Source organism: Pseudonaja textilis, chromosome 4 (assembly GCF_049901715.1).
Source record: "Pseudonaja textilis isolate UNSWEBS1 chromosome 4, rPseTex1.2, whole genome shotgun sequence".
In the NCBI taxonomy this organism is placed as follows: domain Eukaryota; kingdom Metazoa; phylum Chordata; class Lepidosauria; order Squamata; family Elapidae; genus Pseudonaja; species Pseudonaja textilis.
In genome coordinates, this window is record NC_141993.1 from 18,241,186 (window position 1) to 18,268,692 (window position 27,507).

Consider the following 27,507-nt stretch of genomic DNA (forward strand, 5'->3'; position numbering starts at 1 on the left):
TAAACCAAGAAAAGAAAACTCCCCCCCCACACACACACAATTTGCAATTTCTGGCAAAAAAAAAAAAAAAAGGTGTTCCACTCAGCACTCATTCGGAAACTAACATTTCATTTGCAAGACAACAGAACATATTCCTTAAATGCGTTTTGTTTGTTTCCATTCTCAATAACTGGATCCTTTAGCTGTACATGACAAACTGAAACCACAAAAACCATGCTTAGTAAATGTGGAATATCATGGCATGTCTCCATTAAAACAAAAGAGAAGGGAGGTATACCTGACGCTAGCAAACACCATGAAAAATCAAGAAGTCCTCCAGAGAGAAACTAATCTAAACATTTTAGAGACACAATGTAATGCCCTATAGCAGTGGTCCCCAACCCTTTTTGTACCAGGGACCAGTTTCACGATTATTCATTCTTTGCGGCCCGGTACAAAATGATCCAGCACGCACGACCAAGGCAAGGTGAGCCGAGCGACCGGCCAGCCAGCCATCCCCCGCTTCTCCCCGCCACCTTCAACTCCTCCTTTGTACCTTCTCGTGGTCGAAGGGCTTTTCGGGCTCTTTCTTAATCTCCTCCAGAGTAATGCGAGACTCCACCGCCATCAGGATGGCTCTTTGTTCGAAGCCGCCCCCCCCTTCAACGAAACTAAGGCGCGAGGATTCCTTCAGCACTCAAACGCCACTTTCCAACTGGGTGACAAGCTCACCCGGAAGCACTTTTTCCAGCGCCGTTGAAACAAGATGCTGGCACCCAAGCAAAGTAGGCAGCCCGGTACAAAATGATCCACGGACCGGTACCGGTCCGGGGCCCAGGGGTTGGGGACCCCTGCCCTATAGAATCAATGTTGCAACTTAGTAATAAAGCTGATCTTTTGTTCCAAAAACACTCTCTACATATCTATATATCTCTATCTATCTATCTATCTATCTATCTATCTATCTATCTATCTATCTATCTATCTATCTATCTTATAGCGAAACATTGTGTAAATATATGTATGTGTGTGTACACAATGTTTCTCAACCTTGGCAGCTTTAAGATGGGAGTTCTTTAACTCCCACAATTCTCGAACCAGCAAGGCTGAACAGGGGAATTCTGGGAGATGGTCCATCCATTTTTAAGTTGCCAAAGTTGAGAGAAACTGATCTCCAGAAAGGTATTCTAGGTGCAATAAATGTCAAGGCACTAATTTGAAAAAAATCTAGCTACTTGGATATTTCCCCAGGTTCTAATGGGACTCCAGATAGCCTAGCATGAATGTCTCAACCACTGTACAGTAAGTAATCAGGCAACTTAATTAGTACTAAATTGTACCAGTTACAATTTTATCTTCAAGATTATCACAAGAATGTTTTTTCCCCTCTCCCCTCTAATCAGATTAAGGTGGCAGGAACCGCTCGTAGCTGTTGGAGCTAGTTCCCATCTCTCAGCTTCGTGTAGGCAAACGATGTGTAAAGAGCTTTACCCTTTCATTTGTAAACACAACTGTTAGGAATGTAATACGTAAGCAATACTAGCACAGGGCTGTGCCACTGTACCTGGAATTCTGACAATGGTGGGGAATTCTTACAGCTGACTAGGATGAATTTTGCTGCTGATCAAATTTTGTGTTTTCTAAATTAATAGTGGATATTTTATAGGGTTCTACATTGGCTTTATTATTGATCGCTTTTTTTATCCGTTGTGAGCTGCCCAGAGCCATTTAGGTGAGATGGGCAATCATATACATTGAATAAATATAAATAAATAGATGTTTGAGGGCCTGGAGACAATAACATATCAAGAACGGTTGCAATCTATGGTCGGACTAGAGAAAAGAAGGACAAGGGGTGATGTGATAGCAGCATTCCAGTCTTGGATGGCACGAAGAAGAGGGGGGCAACTTATTTTCCAAAGCACCAGAAGGCAGGACAAGAAACAATGGATGGAAACTAAGCAAGGAGAGAACCAACCTAGATAGAAGGAGAAACTTCCAAACAGTGAGGGCAATTAACCAGTGGAACAACTTGCCTTCGGAAGTTATAGGGGGCTTCATCACTGCAGATTTTTAACAAAAAAAAAAAAAACTGGACAGCCACTTATCTGAAATGGTATAGGGCAGGGGTGTTAGAGACTGAAAATCTCTGGCTATAAAATCCAGGTAAGCAAGTAAGGAAAAACTAATTCTCATAGCAGATTTTTTTTTTTTAAAGAAAACGGGATTAAGTTGTGAATAAATGAATGAATAAATAAATAAATAAACATGTGGTGCTGTTTGGCCTGCCTTTTATTAGTCCAGCAAGTGCAATAGCAGATAATTTTAAATACTTCTGAGGCTTTGCCCAATACAGAAGAAAATGGAGTATAAATGATAAAAGCCATATTGGATCACTAGCTTTTACTTCTATTGCAACAGTAGATGGATTTACACTCCTGGAAGCTTTTCAGCTAAACAACTGATCCCTTCCTTCCCTTCTCATGCAAAATGCCATGTGGATAGTCCTGCAACATTTGAACTTGCTTGTTCAAAATACCACTCAAGACTTTCACTTTTGAGATAGTAGGCAAATAATTATACCCTTAAATCCTGTACTTTAACTGTCACAATAGGTATCCTATCTGCTTTTTTCAAAGCAAAGACCAATGTCTACAGCACCACTTCAAACAGTCCAGACAAGTGTTTATAAACATTTTTGATGAATTGTTTGAAAGACCAACAAATTTCTGAAATATACCGTAAGTTCTAAGGCTAAGATTTTTCCTCTTTCATCCCAGATGTTGTTGTGTTTAAGAACAGAATATATTGTGAGAGTCCTGGATGCAAAACAATTGTCTCTTTGTTTTCCCCAACCATAGCAAATATCAAATTCATTATATAATTTTTCTTCTATGTACTCTGATGAAGAGAACAACCTTCATCTTCACACAAAGCAGAGCTACCATGATTTTTTTCAGAGTTCTCACAGTATTTATATCTTTTGAGGAGAAACTACGGAATTGCTGCCTCAGAACTACACAAAGATCATCCAGTGAAACAATTTGTTCTGGAGGTTCCTTTCCCTAGAGGTCTTGTCTTTATCTTGGATAGCCAAAGTCAAGACTTTCTAGACAATTTCCATACAGGGAAAGGTTGTGATAGTCAAAAACAAGCTTTGACTGAAATGGTATACAGAACCTGTACATATGAGCACATCCATGATTTGGAACCATAAATTTATTAGCATGTCTACATAAGAAAATATAACAAGCTCAGTCCATGTATATGTGTAACTTGCAACTATAGACAACAAACTTAAATTTAAGTTGGATAAATTTTGTGAGTACAATAGTTTTGTGAGTCCTTTATATGGGACTGTGTGCTTACTACATTATATCTTGGGTAAGGAAGGAGAATACTACCCAATGTTCTCATTCATAGCTGCTCTTGAGCAAAACCAGAGAACTTGATGATCCAAAAATTGTATCTGAAGTTGGCTGGTCTTGGAAAAACTGCAATTGGTCCATTTCGGAATAGGGTTTGGTATTCCTTTGGAAAGATTGTAGATGTTGGTTCTCAGAAACAAGACCTGCTCCTGAAATAGCCTATCTCTTCGCAAAGATAATCTGTAAATATTCTTTGAATGCCAAGTAGGGAGACACCCAATTCAGCTGAAGAGAGAAATGTTGCTTACTCTGCAGTTATTGATATGCACACATGTCACGATTAAAACTTTTGTTTCAAAGCAGTACAAACACTCCTTAAATAAAGCACCACAATGATGTGATATGAGTGCTTCAGTTAAAACTTTGTCAATGTGACTATTTAAAAAAAACAACCCTTGCTTAAATCCATACTACACTATTATTCTCCAAATAAACCACACCTCAAAGGCAACTAATTGCCATGGGAACCCTTGAGGGAATGTGAAAAACAAAATATATTCTGTATTCATTGATGGGTTTTCAGTGAAAGTCTCACATGATTCCTTCGGTCACACATCACAAACACCTAGAAATCTCTAAACGACTTTTAAGCCTCCTTGCTATCAGTGCTATAATTTCTCCTCAGCCAGGCTGCTAAGTTCATCAGTTCCTTTCTTCTTACAATTTGGCAGGAAATACTCTTGGCGTGAACCAACAGGATTAATATTCATTTGCTGGCCCTCGGTCCCGTTGCAGTTTGTATTTGTGGGCAAGTTTCTAATAAATTCTGAACATAGTTTCTCTCCTCCCTCTGCAAAAATGCAGGTCACTTGGTTTAAGTATACATTCCACTAAATTATTTCCTAATTGAGGAAGAAATGCCATGCAAAAGCAAAACAAAACTTAAATAAACCAAAAAATGTACGTTGTTTTTGAGTAAAGTTAACATCCAGCATTGCTTATTCCCTGTACTAATGTTAAGATTTTCAAGAACTCTTTTATTTTTCCATTTCTATCTGACAAGTTTTTTTAATGCCCCAAAGCTTAGAATGTATTGTTATGTACAATTAAAAACACAAATGAAGAAGAATTGGATAGGTTGACCCTAGAATTAAAAAACAAGGGGGAATCTGAGTACTATGAAATGTGGAATAAATTCTATCAGTGGTTGCATAGAAGAAGGCAAGGTCGGAAGGTAAGTAGCTAGGATGATTAGAATAATTAGTAAACAATGTATCAAACAAGAGGATAGTAAAATGATGAAGTAAAATGTATATATATAACAACTGTAACACCAGAACAGCTGCACTGCCTTGTATACTACTACTACTACTACTACTACTACTACTACTACTACTACTACTAATAATAATAATAATAATAATAATAATAATAATAATAATAATAACAAATAATCCAAGCAAAATATGTAAAATATGACAAATCAAATTTCAACAGTTGCAAGGGGCTAAATGCCTCATAAATTTAGGCTAGAATCCTAAGCAATCAACAAATAGACTTGTAATATTATTTTCAAAATAAATATTGAAGCAGGGCTTACTCCCATTACTGAAGTTAAGATTTCCAAGAACTATTTTATTTTTCCATTTTGATTGAACAAGATTTTTAATGAATCAAACCTTAGAATATGTTATGTACAATAAAAACACAAATGATCACAAGCAAAATAAAAATACAGCAGAAACCAATTTGTAACAGTTGGAAGAGGCTAAAAGCCTTATGTGTTTAGAGTAGATTTCTAAACAATTTCTTCTATATTATTTTTAAAATAAGTATTGAGATGTCCCACAAATGCTTTTAGAAATCTTTAACTGTACTTTTTTTTTTACAAAAAAATTTTTTTTATAAAATTTTACATATAAAGAGTCAGGGTTATAGGCAAGATTAAATTCTTGCAAAACTACTGCAAATCATTGTATATACAGAAGCTGCATTTATGTCCCACTTGTTCTGAATCACCACTTTGCTTTCAAATCCAAAGCATCCAAAACACTGCACAACATTAAACTAGAAGGATCTTCTGACTTAATTGCTCCCTTTGGTCATTAGTAAATTGAGATTCTTTTATTATTAGTGAATAGAAGACTAATAACATGGGAGAGGCAGCATCTTCTAAAGAAGCTGTCTGGCTCAGTTATTGAGAAGGGTGCAGGAGAACCTTTGGTCATGAATGCTTCTGACCATGATCAAATAGGCTTTCAACTAAACAAATCACAATTATTTTTTCGTGGCCGATTTCCCCTTGTAAGCACCACATTTCCAAAATTAGGTTCAGGTTGCGACCAAAGTTATGGAATGAATTATGGTCATGACCAGAGGTTCTACTGTATCACGTTTAATGTGATAAGGCTCTGGGTTTTTGTTGCACTATTTTCCCAAAATAAATTTTCTAATAAACAAGTCTGATAAGAACCAAAAAAAAAGCCTTGTAACTCAGTGAGAAGCAGAGCAATGAGAAGTGAATGAGAATTCGCCAGAAAAACCAAAATGCAGACCATTCAAGGATTTAAATATTCTGAAATAGACTCAAAAAAACTGGTTGTCAACCCATTGCTCTCAACATTAAGAATGATAGGTTTCCATAAGCCTTGATACATCTTCTGTATGCTTTTAAAAAGCAGTTTCACATTATCATGGAAACCCTCAAAATGACTTTACCATCTCCCTCTGTAGCACAGATGGAGGGAGGGAAGGGCATGATGGCTAAACATGGTTTAATTATAGGCTGTGAAGGGGAAGCTCTGGGGAAAGAGGGAGATTGCTAAAACCTGGAGATCGGAGGTCCGGAACTGGTGAGGGGCTTTATTTGACTCTTGGACCTTTCTTTTTGACTCTATTTGAGAAGAGGGAGGCGATGGAGGTGAAAGAATATTGACATTGATTGAGTCTTATGAATCCTCAGATTTGAGCACAACATGACTATTACATCTACTTAATATTGGGGAGAAGACAAATTGAGCATTATATTGGACTTTGGAAGATTTGTATGTGGATTTAAAAGTTGGAAAGCAAAGAAAGAAGAAGCAGCAAGAGGAAGAAGGCAGAGGCAAACAGAAGGCTGGGAAAGATGGTTTTGGGACTGCAGATTAGTCAGCACATTTCACCATTTGCTGATTGGAAGGCTGAAAAGAAACCTCTAGCTGGAAGATGGACCTTTAGCTCACTCAATTTGCTTTCTTTATTACGTGGTACTACTTAAGTTTACTAAGTTGGCACTATTTTCTCTTTAAGATGATTTCCTTGCTGTTTGTTTGTTGATTTTCTGAAGCTGTGGTAATCTCTCTTCTACCTCTTCTCTTATTATCTTGCCCCCTGCCTCCCTATTGTATCTCCTAAATACTTTACATAATTCTACTTACTTGGGGGGGGGGAAAGAGGAGGATACACTATTATCAAAGAGTTAAGAGTTTACTGTTGTAAGTATTAATAGCAAAAAGGGATAAACTTTGTTGATATAATTTATTTATAAATTATTTAGACTACTTATGACATTTAAGATTAATCCCTTAAAGTGTTAATTGATGTACTATTGCTGACCAATTTTCTTATTACATAGACTAGAATATTGTTGCAGATATCTATTTATGATATAGGGGAAAAGACTGTGGAGTGAGATATTAAATTGAAATACGTGAATAGTCTTTCAAGTATAGGACCCAAATACTGAATGGTGATTTGGGATAATATATTTAAAATTGTGCATCAACAAAAACAAATACTTAGAGAGATGGCTTCAAAATCTAAGGGACAGGTTTGGGCAAAACTCAACAGCACTTTTTCGTGTGGCTGTTGATAAAAATAGGATCTCCAATATGATCGTTAACGTCCAATGACGGATGGGGGGGAAGGAGGAGGAGGAGGAAGACGAGGAGGAGGAGGAAGAAGAAGAAGAAGGAGGAGGAGGAGGAGGAGGAGGCACCATTGCTCACCTTTACAGGTAGTACTTGATTTGTGACCACAATTGAGCCCCAAAATTTTGTTGCTAAGTGAGACATTTGTTAAGTGAGTTTTACTCCATTTTACATACTTTCTTGCCACAGTTGTTAAGTGAATAACTGCCGTTGTTAAGTGAATCTGGCTTCCCCGTTGACTTTGCTTGTCAGAAGGTCACAAAATGGGATCACTTGACCCTAGGACACAGCAACGGACATAAATATGAACCAGTTGCCAAGCATCTGCATTTTGACCACATGACCATGGGGGATGCTGCAAAATGCAAAACTGTGAAAAATGGTCATAAGCCACTTTTTTCAGTGGCGTTGTAATTTTGAATGGTCACTAAATGAACTGTTGTAAGTCGAGGTCTACCTGTACTTGAACTAAGCAAAGCAAAACCATAATTTTTAATTGGGGCTATATAACCAGCTCCTATTGCATTCTGAGTTGGCCCCCATTATTTACTTGGTCTTCTGAACGTTTTTCTTTAAAAGAAATCTAATAAGTTATTATGCTGCAGTTATTTTAGCAGCAGGAAAAAGTGAAGGCGGCCTTGTCAGGCCTTGTCAAATTCTGGGAAAAAGCTTCTTCGGAAGCTGCCAAGCCTCGAACAAACGCCTTTTGAAACACTGCTGCCCTTTGTGTGACATAACCACTTAATGGGAATCCAGCCTAAAGACAGACTTCTGAAAATATCACCAGCCTTGATGGATAACTAACTAAGGAGGGCCCGGAGCTGTGGGTGTTCCTCACCAAGTCTGCCAGAAATTTGACAAGGTTGCGGAAAAAAAGAAAGTCTCAAAAGCAGAAACAAAGCAAAAGGAAAGGAGCTAGTCTCAAAGCTAGCAAAGGAGATAATGGTTTGGTGAACTATTCGTTTTGCACTTCGGGCAAAGGTCACGTTTCCCTTATTTTCTTTTAGCTCCTTAAGCTCTTTTGATGGAGGTTTTTCTATCCCAAAAGGCAACGGAACCTCTCTTTCAGGACCCATCCTTACAGCATCCCAAATACTGACAAATTGAAATGCTTTCTTCGCTGAGGGTGAACCATGAAATGGATTTGGAGAGTTTTCGATTAAACCTAACCGTTTGGGGCTTCTTGTGCTATCACCCACAATGGGGAGTGGGGGAGAGAGCAAAATGATAAACAGCAGCGCACAAAAGGGAATCTTTTACTTTCTGGAAAAGAGGAAACCCATTTACCCACACACGCACAAAGATAGATAGATAGATAGATAGATAGATAGATAGATAGATAGATAGATAGATAGATAGATAGATAGATAGATAGATAGATAGATAGATAGATAGATGTCTATATATATGTATATGTATACGTATATGTATATGTATATATGTATGGTATTCAGCTTTGTTTGGGTATTTTCCCATGTCGTTATAGTAGTGCTTTTGGCAGATGAGATTCTGCCGAAATGTTGCTACAACTTTAAAAGCACAACTACAATGACGTGGGAACATACCCGAACAAAGCTGAATGCCATACATGTAAGTACCCGCAAAAACTTAAGAAAATATATATATATATATTTGTTGTTTCTTCTAGTATATCACCATTGTCGGGATACATATATATATTTGTTGTTTCTTCTAGTATATCACCATTGTCGGGATACATGAATAGGCAATAAAGTGGACCATTTAAACAGGCAGAAACACATGATTTGTCCATGGCAGTTTTAGAACATGTGACTGACAGAATAACAGAGTTGGAAGGGACCTTGGAGGTCTTCTAGTCCAACCCCCTGCTCCAGCTGCACCAATGTCTGTACCATTCAAGACAAGTGGCTGTCTAGTCTTCTTAAAAAGCTTCCAGTGATGGATCACCCACAAAATTCTGGAGGCAAGTCGTTTCACTGATTACACATTCCCACTGTTAGGAAATTTCTCCATAGTTCTAGGTTGCTTCTCTCTTGGATTAGTTTCCAACCACTGTTTCTTGTCTTGCCTTCAGGTGCTTTGGAGAATAGGTTGACCCCCTGTTCTTCAGGGCAGCCCCTCAAATATTGAAACACTCACAACATGTCACCCCAGCCCTTCTTTTCTCTAGACCTGTAATGGCGAACCTATGGCACATGCACCACAGGTGTCACACAGAGCCATTCGTGTGGGCACGTGAGCCCCAGGCAAACTTACCTCACTGCGCATGCGTGTACCTCTGAGCTGTTTTTCGGCCTCTCAGAGACTCGAAGGAAGCCCCTGCAGCCTTTGGAGGCTGAAAACCAGGCCCATTTCATCACTTCCTGTTTTTCTGGAAATACTGGAAGTAACAAAACGGGCCCATTTTTCGGCCTACAAAGGCTGCAGGGGCTTCCTTCGAGCCTCTGAGAGGCCGAAAAAGGCCTCAAACCGTCTGAAAATCAGCTGGGAGGCACAGTGCAGGTAAGGGGGTGGCAGCGGCGGGGGGGGGGGGAAATCGCATATGCATGCACAGGGGGAGTGGGGGGGGCCCTCGTACATTGCCTTCTGGGTGCTGGCATGTGAGTGCATGCGCGGAAGCACGTGCACAATTTTTGGCACAGGAGTCCAAAACAGTTACCCACCACTGCTCTAGACTAACCATACCCAATTCCTGCCACTGTTTTTCATATGCTTTAGCCTCCAGCCCCTTAATCATCTTTGTTGCTCTTTTCTGCACTCATTCCAGAGCCTCAACATCTTTTTTATAATACGGTGACCAAAACAGGACGCAATATTCTATTCTTCTTTTCACTAGACTAGGCATACTAAACAGCCAGAAGGAAACAAGCTAAAGAACATGCTGGTCACTTATATTCCATTACACTTGCCTCCCTGACATACGTTCATTAAAAGCATCTATCCTGGTACAGTAGTTAAAGCAACATCATTTGTTTTCATTGCTGTGTTGGGAATTCAGACTTAAAAACGCTATCACATGAAGCTGATCCAGCATTTCACTCTTTTTTAGACTGCAAAAGGATAACTGTTAGGGTTGAAAACCATAAAGGCAACTCACCGTGTAAAGCAAGGGCCTTCAAACTTGAAAAGTTTATGACTTGTGGGCTTAAACTCCCAGAATTCCTGAGCTAACATGACTGGAGGAGGAATTATGGGAGTTGAAGTCCACAAGTCTTAAAGCTGTCAAGTTTGAAGATCCCTGGTGTGAAGCAATGCAACAATAAATGCTGGGATATAAAGTAGCATCCATAACAGAATGAGTACTCCTTACCAAACAAAACAGAAATCCCAACATTACAACCCAATTTAAAAAAGCAGAAGAAATTAGTTTTGACGGTATTTCTCAAGAAACAGAGACTCTTACCAGTCAACAAAGTAGGAAGCTCAAAAGTAAAAAGATAATAAAATTTAAAAAGAAACCGACCTACTTAGAGGTTTGTTTGACATATGATACTGTGTATATATATATATATATATATATATATTACATATACTTTCAATATCTGCAAGAAAAAAAAATGAGACAACATGTCTATAAATTCTCCTCTCCCTTGACTCCTTATTTTATTGAAATCTTTAAATGTTTCATCTTAAATAAATAGTGGCAATCATGTGTATTAACTAGACAAGACACAATATTGCCCAATAAATCCAATGAATGCCACGGACAATAGCCCATCAGCTTTTATATATTTTGATACAGGTAGGAAGAAAGTCCTAGCTCTGGCCACTCATACAAGAAAGACTCCATCACTCATCCCCAAAACTGCATACAATATTTACGTTATAATCCCATCTAAACATTTTTTAAAAGCACAAAGTTCTATGACTAAGGTTGTAACTGCTCCAAAGCATGCAAAACTCTTTAATATCTTCCATAAAACTACCTTACAATCCTGTTATACTTCAGTGAAGTAGATCCTTTCCTCATGAACGCTATGTTCTATAAAACATCTGCCCAATTTTTTTGCACGTGTATGTATTTTGGAGTGCCAAATAGGTATCAAATTTTTCATGCAGCAAGACCTGAAAATATGTTCTGGGCATAGTACGTGCTTTGAAGGCGTCAGGGAAGGCTGCAATGTGTAATACCACATTGTCATGCTATGCTTCAAGATATTACGTTATGTACTATGACTTCATCCCGCGTACACAGATTTTTAGGAGACACAACTGGCCTCTTATGTGGGTAATTAATGTGGAAATCTTCTCTGATGCTCATACAGGAAGGCTGTGTGATCACACTCAGTCTGTGACTATGCCTGGTTCCTTTTACTTTCTTTCCCTCCCCTTCAAGACAAGAAACACAAGATGAAAAAAAACCTCACTATGTTCATCAAGGTGAGAACATAATTCTGGACGTGTTCCTTCCCATGGAACCGTACAACTGTATCATCCACAGCCAACAGAACCTCTAGATTGTAGTCATCCTTCTTTGCATGTCGCCTCTTCCTCTCTGCTTCACCAATCTGATTTTCAATTAGATTCAGACCTTGGGAGAGCTGACCCAAGATGAAATCTGGAATTAGAAGAGTTAAAAACAAATGACCACATAATAAATGGATGAAATAGGACCGCCTTACTAAGCCTGCTAGTATCTTTAAAGTGCCTTGGTCCATAACATCTGTATACACACACAAATCCAGGCATTCAAACTGAGGGGTGTGTGTGTCTGTGTGTGCATGTGTGTGTAGCCGGCAAGAGAATTCTGGGAGTTGAAGTCCACAAGTCTTCAAGTTGCCAAATTTGGAGATCATATATATATATATATATATATATATATATACCGCAGCTGGATAAGACAGGTCCTGAAGAGCCAGCTCAATGGGAAGGACAAGGTCTAAGCCATCAAAGTTACATTACCTACTTTTATAATGTTCTGCTTGCAAATTTGAAAATAGAGCAATAAAATAAATGCTAGACAAGTATTCTATTGTTTAAAGATTTAATCTTGGATATCTTCTACCCTTAGCATAGGATGAAAGTGCTAACAGTGTAACCTACATACTTTCCTTATTAGCATTGCCTGTCCTCTTTTATTTCCCAACTGACCACAGAATGAAATTATCTTTTTCCAAACTACTACAAAAAATTAGGAAATTGCCCAACATAGATTTACATTTAGGAGTAGCAGATAGGAGAATTAATCTTTTTGTTCCTGCTATGATCTCAAATCAGAGAAACACCTACCATCTGCAATGTTTAAAAAAGCTCCATTGAAAATTGTAAGCATGAGTGGAACGATACCAATCGGTGAGGGCAAAATCCTTCCATACTCCACCAGAGGTTATTGAGGCTAATGGATAAACATAAACACTCAAAAGGTGACAAGAATCACATTTTGAGCCTACAGGTTTGCTAAGCCTTCGTTCTTAGCTATGGTTTGTTAAGTGAATCATAACCATCACGAAAGCTAACGTGTCTCAGCCCATTTCAATTCAAAGGGTTTTCATGGGGAAAATAGAGACAGAACCATTAGGTATGTACATTATTTTGCCTATCCAAAAACAAAGGCAGGGTAAACATTTTAAAATAAATAAAGAGTAGCTGGATTCACACATCATATATGAATATAAATGATGCTTTTCAAACTACAGAGCTAGGCTTATACAGCCCACTAACTCAAAGCCAACCAAACAACACATATTTGTCAATGAGTCTTTGCTGTGAGACATTCAAGAATAATTAAACCTTTTTGGAGTTGAAGCTATGCAGATTGAGACCAGATATGAATTCTGTACAGCAGGTGTTGTGGTTCGCCGGCAGCAGGCGCTGGCTGAGGTCTTGAAGATCAAGGACTCAGATGAGGGGCCTGTGTGTGATGTAGGGATGGGGCCAGGACTACCAGCGAATGGAATGCTGCCTTTGGAGATTGTGGAGGCTGGCAGCAATGATGCAGAGGTCCCCGAGGAGCCTGTGCCAAGTGCGCATGCGCGCAGGGCTGCTCAAAGGAAAGAGCAGCTGCAGCAGCACAGGCAACTCGGGAGTAAGGCTGCAGGATAATGGCCCCTCCCTTAAGAGATAAAAGCCAGCTAAGAAACTGGAGTTCTTTGCAGGAAGCAAAGAAGTTTTTGTCCTCAAGCCTTCTGGACATTCGGACTATCTTGGTTGGTGTTTAGAGACTCGCAGCCTTGCACAACCTTGGCAAGGCTCGTTCTTATCTGAAACAATTAGTTTGAAACAGCCTTTTAACCGGGAGGGAACGGAATTCGTAAAGAATCATTAAAAGGTTTTGCTGTTACCTCTGTTTTGTGGTCGTTTCCTTGGAACAAGGTTTGGGTCAGAACAGCAGAGGTGTCAAACTCAAGGCCTGGGGGATGGATCTGGCCCATGGAGGGTTAGACCTGGCCCACGGACCACCTTGGAAACAGCAAAGGACCAGCCCGCAGTGCCTCTGCCAGTGAAAACAGAGCTCGGAAGGGCTGCCCACTGCTCTCCCAAGCTTCATTTTTGCTGGCAGAGGGTTGCAGTAGGCCGACACAGCCAAAAATGGAACTCGGGAGCCTGTTTTCGCTGGCAGAGTGCTCGGGCCTCCACAGAGGCCCCTGACACGAGTGATGGTGGGCTAGCCATGCCCACCCTGGCCACATCCCCTCCACTCCAAAGTCAAACACAACCCTGATGCGGCCCTCAATGAAATCGAGTTTGACACCCTTGCTATACAGTCTCCTAAATAAGACGAATGTGTCTGTTTCCTTAATCATACCTTCATTGTGATAATCTTTGAAGGCTTCTGTTCTCTCCTGTTGGATAGCCGACCTGCGGTAGACCACGTGAGCTCTCCCATCCTCTTCTTTCTCCCACTGTCCTCTCTCCAGAGGCTCAATGAAGAATTCACCACTGTCTGTTCGAATGAGACCAGCCTGGAAAACCACAGGACAAAAGAATGAAAAAAAATGAAAATATCTATTATATTATTTTCTGATTGATTAAATAAGAAATTGAATATTGGTCATTGTGAGGATGCATATTATCAGGAATGCTAGTTTTTCTTCTTTCTCTCCTCCCCGCCCCCAATCCCGGGAATTTCTGCAAATTTGTCATGTTTTAAAGGAAATATCTAGATACACCCTTGAATTTGCCAAAGGTTTAATCATTTCTCTTGCTATTCTCTTGGCATCTCTTGGAATACTCAAGTGTTATTTTCTATCACAATTCAACAATATAGTTGTTGTGTATCCCAATATTTTCTTGATGGAAGCAAACACAGACAACATGAAGTTTGATCAAATGTCAAAACCAAATGTACGTAGCCATATTTTTATTAATTTATCATATTTATATAGCAGTCCGTATCACTAAATGAGACTGGGGGGGTGTACAACCAACCAACAGTTAAAAACAATGCAACAACCATTAAAATCTATTAGTAGTTGAAATTGTAGATGTGAAAAAAATCAGAAATACAAAACTTTGGTTCTTCGGGGATATTTAGCATCAGGAGGATATTATTAATAAATCATGAGTTAATTATCTGATTATGGGGGATTTGTGCCAATGCAATTTTTGTTCTTTCCAATTTATCTATATTGTTCTAAGTGTGGATTTAAGAGCTTCAGGAACTAAAATATTTAACTTCATCTAAGTTGTACTCAGAAGTGGCTTTCAAGTTTCCTTTCATGACAGCTCTATTATTCAGGTTTTTTAAAATATGTCAGAAAAAGCACACTATAGAAATGTTAATGAGTAACATCTTTAGGCAGAAGGCATTACATGGAACAAGTTATTTTAAGTATACAATAAATACTACATGGAACAAGATATTTTAAGTAGAAATGTTAGAATGAATTTGAAATAGCTGAAATGAAAATGAAAAATAGTTGAAATGGGAGTCTGGTCAAATCGTACTTTGACTGCTGATATTCACATTGCTGACTTAAGCTATCACGAAATCTGCTTGATCACCAGGCTCTTTCACTAGATCTGTTGGTTAGGCAAAAATTATTTTCTAACACATAGTGGTTATATCCTGGCCTTGTTAAAACAGAAAACTCTATGGGAATCTGAAACCAAGACAAGCCATATTACTATACTTGGTTACATCCAATTTATCATTATTTATACATTTATTTATTACTTCAGTGTTGCCTATATATGCCAGTATGTGTACTGTTTCCTGAGGCCCTATAGTTATTAATTTTTAGTCTCATTTGTTTGTATGTCTATATTACCAAAAACTGATGTCACCATTATTTATACAATAAATACTATATACTATTATTAATTATGTATTCAAGCTGGCCACTGCTGATCCATATGGTAGCTGTACCAACAAATCTGTAGTATTTTAGGAGAGGTGGACAGTATTATGTCACATTACAAGAATCGTGTATAAAAAGATTCTCTTATTTGTGTTCATATGATAAAAGAGAGAGTAGAATTAAAATGACTGGAGATAACAAAGAAACCCTGTGGTGTGTGTGTGTGTGTGTGTATGTATGTATGAAAACAAAGGTTTCTTTGTTTTCTCCAGTCATTTTAATTCTACTCTCTCACTTTTATAACATACACATCTGCATAAGGTGCCATACTCCCTTAAATATCGAGCTTTGGGTGATTGCCTCAAGCCAAAAATATCTCTTTAAATATCTCTTTATATCTTTTTAAACAAGATTTATTGATATGAAAGAAACAGAATTGGTTGGTTCTAAGGTGGAAATAGTTCAGTTGCTGAAATATTTATATTTCAGCAACTGAACTATTTCCACCTCAGAATCAACATATTTCCCAATCCACCAGGGTAGAGACTTTCATTTCATTCCAATGATTTTTGTCAGGCGCAAAGAATCAGGATCATACATTAGATTGCAGCATGGAAGATTTATTCAAGTCTATACACAAGACTCTAATCAATCAATTGGTGCCAGATAAAGGTCAACAGAATTCAGAAGGGGTTGGATTTGGACTGCTTGTGGCAACAAAATGACTCTAAGCTGCTGATGCACTTAACTCCCTCCCCACTTCGGCCTGCTCTTCTCCTACAGCTTTCCTATAAACCATTGAAACAAATAATGGTTTTCACTTATAACAGAGGAGCCTTCAGGTGGCTGTTTATAAAACCATCTCCTGAATCCTTATCAATCAAGCATTACATTCAATCAACTATTTTACAAGGACACTATATGCTGCTCTAACAGTGTATTAGATCATGTAAGTGGAAAGCATTGCAGCAGATCTAAGAAGCATATACCTATTGCAGTTATAGTGACATCAGGACCCATTACAGAAACATTCACAAGCTCATCTCTCTTGTCATTGACTAAATATTTTAGAGTGTCTAACACAGTGTTTTTGCAATATAATAGAAATATTTACTAGGTGTTGATTAAGCCAGGTTTTTCTCAGCTGCAATATGGTAATACAGTATTTGTGCAGACTATGGAAGTTCACAGTAACCTCCCATCACTATCTTTTGATCAAAATAGAATAAGTTCTCACTACACTATAAACGGAATCATCTTCGCTGTGCCAAATGGTTTCATTTAAATGAGATATACGAAAAAGAAGAATCAGAAGTCTCTCTACTGCACAGTTCTCATATAGGAACGCTGACTCTTTTGAATGAGCATTGGGTTGGTTTACATGCTTTATTATTTGTTTCCAAACGAAAGCAAGAAAAAAATAACGCTGTACGATGAAACATTATCGCTTCAGAATATTGTTCCATCTTCCATCTAACTTTTAATTATCTACTACCAGGGACACTTCAGAGTTTGAGATAAGGTCTCTTCAGGCACCAATCTACTTGAAGATGCTAAAGATGAAATCTAGGATGTGTAATATATTTGCTTTTCCCTGGTTTTGGCCTCTATTCTAGTATAATGATTTAATGATGAAAAGAGTTCGGAAACTTTGGTTATTAATACTGAAAGAGGAAACAGCAATTGGATTCATAGTGAACCGATGGATAGGAACTCAGGTGAAGAGCAGGTAATCCATAGGAATGTCATGACATTTCAAAACAGTGAAACTCAGAATGTGAATTTGCCTCACTTGCAAAATCCCCCTGAGTAGACTAAATACTGTCGTAATAAAACAGTTTTATAAATAATGTTCCTAAGGAATATATTATGATATAAATTTGCTTAAGTACAAGAGTTTGAACTTATTAACTCTTTTTCACATATATGCACACATTCAACACTACTATCTCTCGGTGCTTTTTAGTTTAACTTTCTTTCTCAATAAATAAAATAGGAGTAGAGAAATGTCTATTATTGAGTCTGGATGACAGAAACCAAAATGGTTTTCCAAATGATCATCTTTGCTACTGGATAAATCTACTCATTAAATTCACAACTCCCACTGGATGCTGGCTGTTATTCAAAAATAGCAAGTATTACAACGTTTAGCAAATGATACAATGCCTGGCCCAGCCTGCTGAGATCTTGTTTCACATGCCAATATGTTTTGCAGGCAGTCTGTTTCAAAACATAAGACAGTGCTTTAAATCCATTGCAGATTCTGCAGCCTTTTCTGAAATTTTTTACAACTTCAAACTCGCGATTCTTTAAGATTTGCCAAACACTCCACAGCAGAATCAGAAAATCAAAAGCTATTTCGCATCATCTTTCTTTGCTAAAGTTCTGTCCACCTTGAACCTTCCTGGCGAGAAATTCAGCAGCTGGGGGAAATGGATAAACTACCAAACCAAGGCAGCTCAAACAGAGGAATTTTGCCAATGAACTAATCTCAAAAGTGATCCTCCATGCCAAATCCTCTTGAAACTTGCAGGTGCTATTCAAGTAAACGCTGGAGGAAGTTTTGAGTTAGTATACGGCTGTGCATTTGGCTGCCTGGTGGTTTTATCTCAACAATTCTCCCTGAAGGGAAAGGGGAATCTGGACATTTAGTTCTAAACAGTGATGCAATAGTATTAGTGACAAGATGGACAATTCTTGGAGTTGAAGTCCACAAGTCTTAAAGTTGCCAAATTTGAAGACCTGTGTGCTAGCATGTTGAAGACTTTATTGCATTAACATTTCCCTACTGAGCTCCTTTGCTTCTTAGTTTTGCACGAGATACAGGGCATCGGACTTTATATAATTCTTTTTAACTTGCTGTATATTGTATGAGTCCCATGTTTCATTATCCTTGTCCATACAGAATCTACATCTACAGGTAATCCACTCATGTGGCAAGTGATCAGGTCTTCAATCCATTGGGAGAATGTGGCAATACGTTTATCTTTCCAATGTGGCAATATCAGTCTTTTGGCTATAATAAAGACACAGAGAATCTATTTATCTTGTCTAGTTGTCAAATTCCAAGTACTGGGTACATAATTCAAAAGAATAGAATCTGAACAAAATAGCTTTTATTGCACAATAATGTTTTCATAATCCACTACTTTCTTCCAAAATTTAATACAGAATACAAAAGCACTGTTCTCTAAGGCAGGAATAGAACTCACAGTCTCCTGGTTTTTAGCCTGATGCTTTAACCACTAGACCAAACTGGTTCTCATGAACCAACTTAGTGTTCAATTAAATTCAGTTTTAATTTTATATTTTTAAGCTCTATTTTCATGGACCTCTGATTTAACTAATGTGCATTGTTTACAATTCACAATTTTGCTTTGATTCAAGTTATCATACTTGCACCAAGTTTATGTATAGATGCAGATCTCCTTCCTTCCAGTGTGCACTCCACTGCATCTCTTTTCCTTTTTTGATGCATCTTTTCTATATTTTAAGCCTGAGAGTAGGGAATGTTCTACTAACGCATTCCAGAACAGTACTACATAAACTAAACTTTAGATAGAAGGAACACAAACCATCATTACTGCCATCAAACTGCAAAAATGGCCATCTGAAATTTTCCACAGACGCATGGATTAAAGCCAATTTCTCCACAGAGGTTTACTGACCTCACAGCAATAGGATTTGCAAAAGGGTGAATGTGTGGTGGGAGGAAAGAAGTGATCACACAATCCCCGTTAATGTAGACCAAAGCCATCAAATGCTACTCTAACTTTACTGCTGTTGCTACCCAGAAAATCCAGCTGATTTTTTGATTAAGTGCCAACCAGTCCAAACTATGCTCCAGAAATCCATACCCAATGAAAGCTAATTTAAAATTCCACATCTATATCATAGATCATTTATAGTAAGTTAGATTCCTCAGGAAAATATGAAAAGACCATATTTTCTTGCAACTCCCAAACATAAATGTCATCATTGCTCTTGTTCATCTGCAAATACCAAAATGCTTTATATGTATAAAGAAATATGGTTTAAGGTTGTATTAGATGTGGTTGAAGATTACATTGTATTGTAAGTCTAAGTATATATACCCATGAAATTAGCTGTATTGTTATTACTCTTCTCTTCTTCACTTATTGGTATCATTATTGTGATTATTACTCTATTGTTTTGCATGTACTGTACACTGAGAGCTTCTGCACTGCAGACAAATTCCTTGCGTCTAATTACACGTGTCCAAAGAAAGCTGTTCTGTTCTGTTCTATTCTATTCTGTTCCTATTTCTATTTCTATTCTATTTCTATTCTACTCTACTCCATTCTACTCTACTCTACTCTACTCTTTCTTTTTTGGGATGATCGTCTCTGTTTAATCCATGCTCAAAGTCACATAAGATAGTAAGCAAATTATACAATTATGTCCAAAATCCAATTCAATCTTTAATATTTCTATTTGTTCTAGCACACCATTGTATTCTATCTATCTAGTCCACCAGCACCATTCTATAGCGATTAGCTTGTTCTTAGTGGATGGCCAACTGTAATTTTACACACCGAGATGAGACAGCACTTATCAGAAGTCTATTAGCCATCAGGTATTTTAAATTACTAAGACTGTAGCATGGCTACAAGCTTAGTAACTTGTTTGCACCCTAAGGTTCTCACACTACATCCCCAGCATTTTCAGGAAATATGCCACTTAGGAAATGTACCAGTCACAATGGCTAAAAAACTGCTATAAAGCAACCACATCTTCCTTGTTTAAAACATACCTGCAATTCTAAAAAATGTAATGAAATATTTTTCACCCTGCCCAAATCTTCACTGCCAAAATCTATTTTTTTTTGTTTATGTGTTTGAACTTCAACCTGGAAATCATTCACAAAATTTAGCACATTCACATTTCATTTGGTCCCTCCTTTTGCATCCATTCTTTAATGATTCTATTCCATTATTTCTTTGATATTAGCGTAATTCTTGTCCCACGGTGAGTTGGCTGTGGCGAGTTAGCCATAGCGAATTAGCATAGACCCGAGTGAGGAACAGGGAACCATAGATGGGCTCTTTTCAAAACTGTTTCAAGACTTTATCCTTTGGGTTCCACGGGAATTACAACTTCTAATTCCTAAATCAGTTTGGAAAATATGGTCCATGTGCGTATTTACATGGTTAAAAAGTATACAAAACATTTTTTTTCATCAATGCTGTATTTAACAGTTAATTGCTATCAGATCTACCTTCAAAGAGAAACTATTCTTTGCATTTGTATTTCAGATGCAGTGTAAAGGGGATGAAACTTTAAAATAAAAATAAAAAAAATATACAACTAAAACAACTTGCATATTTCTACATGGCAAGTTAATGCTTGCTATGATAAAATTAGCCAACATATTTCTGGAAGATAATCAGATTTATTTTGGCACACTCTAGAAGGAATGAAGTTCCAAAATTACTCATTAACCAATGTTAACATCCAGATGTTAAGTTTTACTGTATAGACATCGCTACAGGTAGTCCTCCACTTACAACAGTACTTTTAATGATTGTTCATAGTTACAACAGCACTGAAAAATGTGACTTATGACTGTTTTTCACAGTTACGACCTTGGCAGCATCCCCGTGTGATCAAAGTGGGGCAAAACTCACTTAACAAATGTCTCACTTAACAACAGAAATTTTGGACTCAATTGTGGTCATAAGTTGAGGACTACCTGTATTTACTTTAGTTTTAAATAAGCCCCTGTATATTAATATCAATGTACTTATACTAAAGGTTTCATTATAAGAAGTTTATAGAGAAGTAGCTTCAGTGCAATTTACAATTTTGGTGCTAAATGAGTTGTTAAGTGAATTTTGTCCCATTTTACGACCTTTCTTGCCACCATTGTTAAGTGAGCCACTTGCAGTTAAGTTAATAACATGGTTGTTAAGTGAATCTGGCTTCCCCATTGACTGCTTGTCTCAGAAGGTTGTAATTCTAGTATATAAATAAAGGTTTCTGTATTTTTTTACAGTATCGGCTGTTGCATCTTTGTCCAATGTTCCCCCCTGCAAATGCTATATGAGCCCAAGAAAAGATGCAGCTGCTTTAAAGAGCTACAGGAAGGCATTATATTTGTGTCCTCATACAGTATTTTTCCTAATTATTTTCAAAGCCCTTTATAGTTATGATTCATTATACAATCAGCAGATGTTCCCTTGATTGGGCATTTTATTTACCTATCAAGTCCTTCCTAAGGACCTGGGATAGGCAGATGTTGATGTTTGATGTGTTAGTTATTATTATTGTTCAGCAGTCAGCCAGATTTTCAGACTGGATTTCGCATACTTTGTCCACCTATTGAGTTCTTCCCAAGGACCTGAAATATTATTATTATTTTATCCCACCTCTTTGGTATGTATTTATTTCGATCCACTCAAGATGGCAAGCCTGCCTAATATTCCTACCTATTTCCCACTGCAATATTGCACAAACTAGATGCTACAATTGTGTCACTTCTTATACTAATCTTATTCTGTTCTCAGAAAATAACTCAACGTGTAATTATTTCAAATGCTGCCCATCTTTATTAGTCCGTTAAGCAGAATTTCTACTTGCAAAACTCATGATCAAGCGATTGTGAGCAACACAAGAAGGAAGTCTAAATGTTTTGGGAGAGAAATAGAACGGAACGGAGTGGCCTTTGTTTCTTACCAATCCATCACAATTGCTTATCGCCACCCTGGCCTCTGGCATGCCGGTGATGCCTCCTATGAAGACGCATTCCTGCTTCAAGGGTTCCCGAAAGACTTCTTGGAAATCTTCCTGCCACTCAGCCAAAGCACCAGGAGACACCAACTTCTGGTTGGGCTTCAAGCGGAGATGAAGTTCCTTGCCCCAAGCAGTAACGTTGAAGAAATACAAGGGATTCCCAGAGACTTTTGTAGGGATGCTGCGAACCGTCCTGTATCGAGTCGAGTGTTGTGCAGGAGGAGCTGGTGAATCAGACACCACGTGTGATAGGAACCGTCCCTGGTGATCTACACTGAAGGGCACAATCACATCATATTCACTTAGCTTTCCAGAGAGGAGCAGCTCTACGGAAATAAATGCAAACAGACAAAAGTTCAACGTATTCAAATGAAACAACTTTTGTGTGTGAAAAGAAGCCTTCCTTCCCCTAAATATCTACGCTTGTAATTTCAGCAACACGGAACTTCTTTCATCAGTTGTAGTAAATTCTAGCTGAGTTTGCATGATGTCGCAAAAACTGTATTTTAATTTAGTATGTGTGGCCATTTGACAATTTGCATGTTGTAGGTACCCAGGAAAAGAAAAATAGAGGATTAAAATAGTTGAATTTTGCAACCGAGATACATGAATGCAAATGTAGTACCTCTGCAAAATTCCTATGTAACTTTTTCTCCCGTTGTTTTTTATGTCTTACCAGATAGGGCAAAAAAACGACGATATAGGCCTTTTGGAGATTGAAAATACAAAATGTATTCAACCAGACACTGCTGCATACTTTAAAGCAGAGCTCTCCAAACTTGGCAACTTTAAGACTTAAAGCTATGCTGACTGGAGAAATCTGGGAGTTGAAGTCCACAAGTCTTAAAGTTGCCAAGTTTGGGGACCCCTGCTTTAAAGTATATTTTCACCTCAAAGGCCTTTGCCAAAGTTTGTATTGTGTACATTCCTGCCTTCTGAACTGAAAAAGCTCAGGAAGGCCCATTCTGTGCCACCCAACAATGCATTTTGCACTTTTTTTTCCTGCACTGCACATAGACAGTGATACAAGCATACAGACATCACAGCTAAATATTTTGATGATGTATTGACTGCTGTACAAGCCTGTGAAAATGATGAAGAGATTGTGATTTGACTCTGATCTTTTTATCCTCGTTCTTACCGCAGCTGGGCATACAGAAAAATGTAGTCTTCGGGTTTTTGTTTTCAAGCATTGCCCTTCCCACTCCCATTTGTAGCCATTTTCTCTGATTTACACACACACACACACATGCCCTGGGTAAAGGAGATTTGAAATGAATAGGAACCGCTGCTTCATCTCCAGTCGCAAAGCAAAGTTATTTCCCCTTACAAACTTCAGTTTGTCAAGGGAATACAGTATGTTTAACACAGCAGAAGAGAATCCTGCTGACAGACACTGATGCCACTTACAGCTGACACCAAGCATCCAAGTAATTTATTCTGCAACCCCCCCAAGTAACACATAATGTACATACTCCAAAAGGGAGAAAAATCCTTTGAAATGAAATAATGGCTCAGCAAGATAACAAGATAACGGAAAAATCTTGGAACAGACTCCACAGCAGTTTCCAACTTCTCATCTCATGAAAACTATTGCTAGCGCAATAGTGTCAAAATAAGATTAACAGCCTCACATTTAAACATGTAAACATTTAAATAATACATACTAAGAATATGATCAAACAATGTCTCCCGATAAACAGGGTTCTCTTTACAGAGTTCTGATTGGTATGTTGCAAATCTCCTGCTGTGTATTTTATTTTGTTTCATAGCCTATGGATTTCCACATCAAAAGGACACGACAAAGATCTCTAAGCCAGTCCAGCTGAAATCCATAAACCTGTCTGGTATGATCCTATGTTTATTTTAAAAAGTTTGACACTACTGAGGAAAATCTGATTGACAGGGGCTGAAAAATGGCAGCCAATGGTCAATTTAAACCTGCTCTTTATGTTCATGCGGGTCGCAAGGCAGACGATGGATTTTTTTAAACGACCGGCAATTGCGTTCGCTCTTGTAATAGAAGAAAAGTCCTGCCTTTTTTTTCCAGTTTCTAAACAGGAAAGCTAAAGCTGCGCGATCAGACACCGCATGAAATGTGGAAGCTGCTTCCTAGAAATTTGGGGGCCGGTTCTAAAGAAAGGCTCAAATATCACTGTAACTAGCAACATGTGGCAGACGGGGAATTGTTTCCATATCTGCTGGGATTAAGGGATGCCCTGCCCATCATCCGGGCAGGAGGATTTGCAGAAGGCAGAGACAGGAGTGCACAGGTAGGACACGATTTAACCTTTACGTGAAAAGGCCATTTTTGCAATGACATGTAGATGTTCCAGAGGGCAGGAGCAACAGCACAGGAGGCTCCTGGACCTTGTAAACTGGAATAATCAGGCTGGTGGGACGCACAGCATGCCTCTTCAGTGGTACCCAATCCCAGTTGGGTGAGTCAAGTGGGTGAGTCAAGTAACAGTTGGGTGAATCAAGTAACCTAGATCCCTGCTCAGCATTTTCCATAAATGGGAGCTTTGTAAAGATGCCAAGGATAGATCCAACCTTGAACTAAGGAGAAATTTCCAAAGAGTGAGAACAATTAATCAGTGTTAATTAATCAGGCTCGCCTTCAGAAGTTGTGGATGCTTCATCAGTGAAGGTTTTTAAGAAGGGATAGGACAACCATGTCTCTGAAATAGTATGGAGGTCTTTGGCTTGAGCAAAACCTCCAAAGTCACTTCCAGCTCTATTCTGATTGATTGAAAATATAAATATATATGTACAAAAAAATTCAAAAGTTTTCAGCTTCAGCATGTTGCCTAAAGCTCCTAAGCCAAGCGTTTGCTTACTTTCTGGATGTTCACATTTAGTGACTGAAAATCTGTGGCCACAAAATACAGTCAAGCAAGAGAGCAAGGAAACATGAATTCCCCTCTCTCCCTCTTCCTCCCCTCCCTTTCTCTTCCCTCCCTCCCTCCTTCCCTCTCTCCCCTCCTTCCCTGTCTCCCTCACTCCCCTACCCTGCCTCTCCTCCCTCCCTCCTCCCTCCCCTCTCTCCCCTCCCTCCCTCCTTCTCTCTCTCTCCCTCTCCCTCCGACACACGCACACACTCCAAACTCCGAAACGAAAAGCAGTGGCAGAGTTACTCCACTCATTGACATCTCGCCCAGGAAAGCTACACAGCTTTGATTTGGCAGAGCCGCACTGCCACCCAACGGAACTCCGTCGCAGCCCGGTCCCCGAGCGCCGTCCGCCTCGGCAACGCGCCTGGCTTTCCTCGCGAAAAGATCCGGACCGAGGCTCTCCACCTGGACCCAGCCGGGGCTGGCGGCGCCCCGTCTGCCAGACGCGGCAGCAGACGGGGCGACCCGGCTTTCTCTCCCCCGCGCGAGGGAAGGCTCCCCGTCAGCCCAGCCCGGCGGGTCCCCTCCTTCTTCCTCCCTCGCACCCCCCACCCTCAGCTTTCCTACCTCGGACTCCGCCTTGCCTGCCGGAGGCGACCCAGCACCGCCGAGGCATCACCCAGGAGAGCATCGCCACATAAAAGACGAGCGAACCCATCCGGGGAGCTCGCCGGGCGCTTCCCGGCCGTTCTGGCTCCTCCGGGACGCGAAGGGAGAGCCCGCTGCCTTCGTCTCCTGCCTTCCTCGCCTCCCGTCGAGCCGGCTGGGCTCCCTCAAGCAGAAGAAGCCCCGCGGGAGCAGGAGCCGCTCCGCCAGCTGGTCCACCCGGCAGAGCACTGACGCCGAAGCGGGACGCGTCCCTCCCCTCCATGCAAGGCGAAACGGCCCCGGGGGCGGAGGAGGCGCCGCTTTCCCGCCGCAAGGCTGAAGGGGAGCCGCGGGGAGGGGAGGGAGGGCAGGGGAGGGGAGGAGAGCCGGGGAGGCCTCCCCCGCCCCTCCCGCGCTCGGGCGCGCGCCCAGACGACCTCCTCCTCCTCCTCCTCCTGAGGAACAAGCCAGGCCGGCAACCTGACCCGCGCGCGCGCGGGCGCGCGACGGAGCTGAGGAGACCCTCCCGCCTTTCTCCCCTTTCTTCCCCGGGACCGCCGCCGAGAGGAGAGGGCTTTCCGTTGCACGGGGCTCTTTCGACGCGGCTCCCCTCGCCAAGGGCCAATCCCGGAGCCAAGCGCCGCCTTCCTGCCTGGGGCCGCCGCGGAAGGGTCCCGAGAGTTTACGTCGGGGTGCGGGTGCCCGGGTGGGTGTCTCGGAGGCGGGAGGGAAAGAGGGCGCTGCGCTCTTCCCGCGTTTTTTGGGGGAGCTGGCTTCCACCTCGTAGAATCCTACCTGCCCGCGTCCCGTCTGGAAAAAAAAAAGTGAAGGGTTTTTATTTTTATTCATTTGATTTGTCAATCGTTTACAACAGGGGTCTCCAACCTTGGCAACTTTAAGCCTGGAGGACTTCAACTCCCAGAATGCCCCAGCCAGCTGGCTGGGGCATTCTGGGAGTTGAAGTCCTCCAGGCTTAAAGTTGCCAAGGTTGGAGACCCCTGACTTACAAGATAATAGGTATAAGTATAAACCCGAGGAAGCCTAGAGGTGGAATTCTCCCCTCACAATCAGGAGGCTCTGAGTTCGATCCTAGGTGGAGGCTAATATTTGGAATAGACTCTCTTGCTTGAGCAGGGGGTTGGACTAGATGACCTTCAAAAGGTCCCTTCTAACTCTGTTATTCTATGAATCTGTGAAACAGGGAATAGGTACAAATAAATGGAGACAATAGGACAGGGAAGGTAGGCACGATGGTGCACTTATGCACGCCCCTTACAGACCTCTTAGGAATGGGGTGAGGTCAATAGTGGATAGTTTGAGGTGAAAGGAGTGGAGGTTAGAGGATGTAACAACAGAGTCAGGTAGTGCATTCCAGGCATTGACCACTCTGTTGCTGAAGTCGTTCTTTCTGCAATCAAGTTTGGAGCGGTTTACATTGAGTTTCTATCTGTTGTGTGCTCTTGTATTGTTGCGGTTGAAGCTGAAGTAGTCATTTTCTGGTAGGACATTGTAGCAGATAATTTTGTGTACTACCAACTGTAGTACTGAATAATACTGAAGTTTTCAGATGACACAACAGTGATTGGTCTCATTCGAGACAACGATGAATCCGCATACAGACAGGAGGTTATATAACTTGCCTCATGGTGTAACCGGAACAATCTGGAACTGAACACACTCAAAACTGTAGACTTTAGAAGAAACCCTCCCATACTATCACCTCTTACAATATCAGATAACAATATCAGATATCAGCAGTAGAGACCTTCAAATTTCTAGGTTCTTTGATATC

General features: G+C 40.0%; 1 protein-coding gene across 2 annotated transcripts in view; it reads right to left on the minus strand.

The window, feature by feature from the left end:
* The window catches only part of ADAMTS14 (ADAM metallopeptidase with thrombospondin type 1 motif 14), a 74,650-nt gene extending 48,577 nt beyond the window's left edge, over nucleotides 1–26,073 (minus strand). For both annotated transcript variants that reach the window (XM_087932329.1, XM_026713493.2), the window contains exons 1-4: nucleotides 25,695–26,073; nucleotides 22,177–22,559; nucleotides 13,986–14,142; nucleotides 11,608–11,798 (exon numbers count right to left, since the gene is read on the minus strand). In XM_087932329.1, coding sequence (XP_087788455.1) covers nucleotides 11,608–11,798; nucleotides 13,986–14,142; nucleotides 22,177–22,559; nucleotides 25,695–25,998 — 1,035 coding nt within the window. In that variant the 5' untranslated portion in view covers nucleotides 25,999–26,073. The remainder of the gene's footprint in view (nucleotides 1–11,607; nucleotides 11,799–13,985; nucleotides 14,143–22,176; nucleotides 22,560–25,694) is intronic.
* Nucleotides 26,074–27,507: the final 1,434 nt, after the last annotated feature.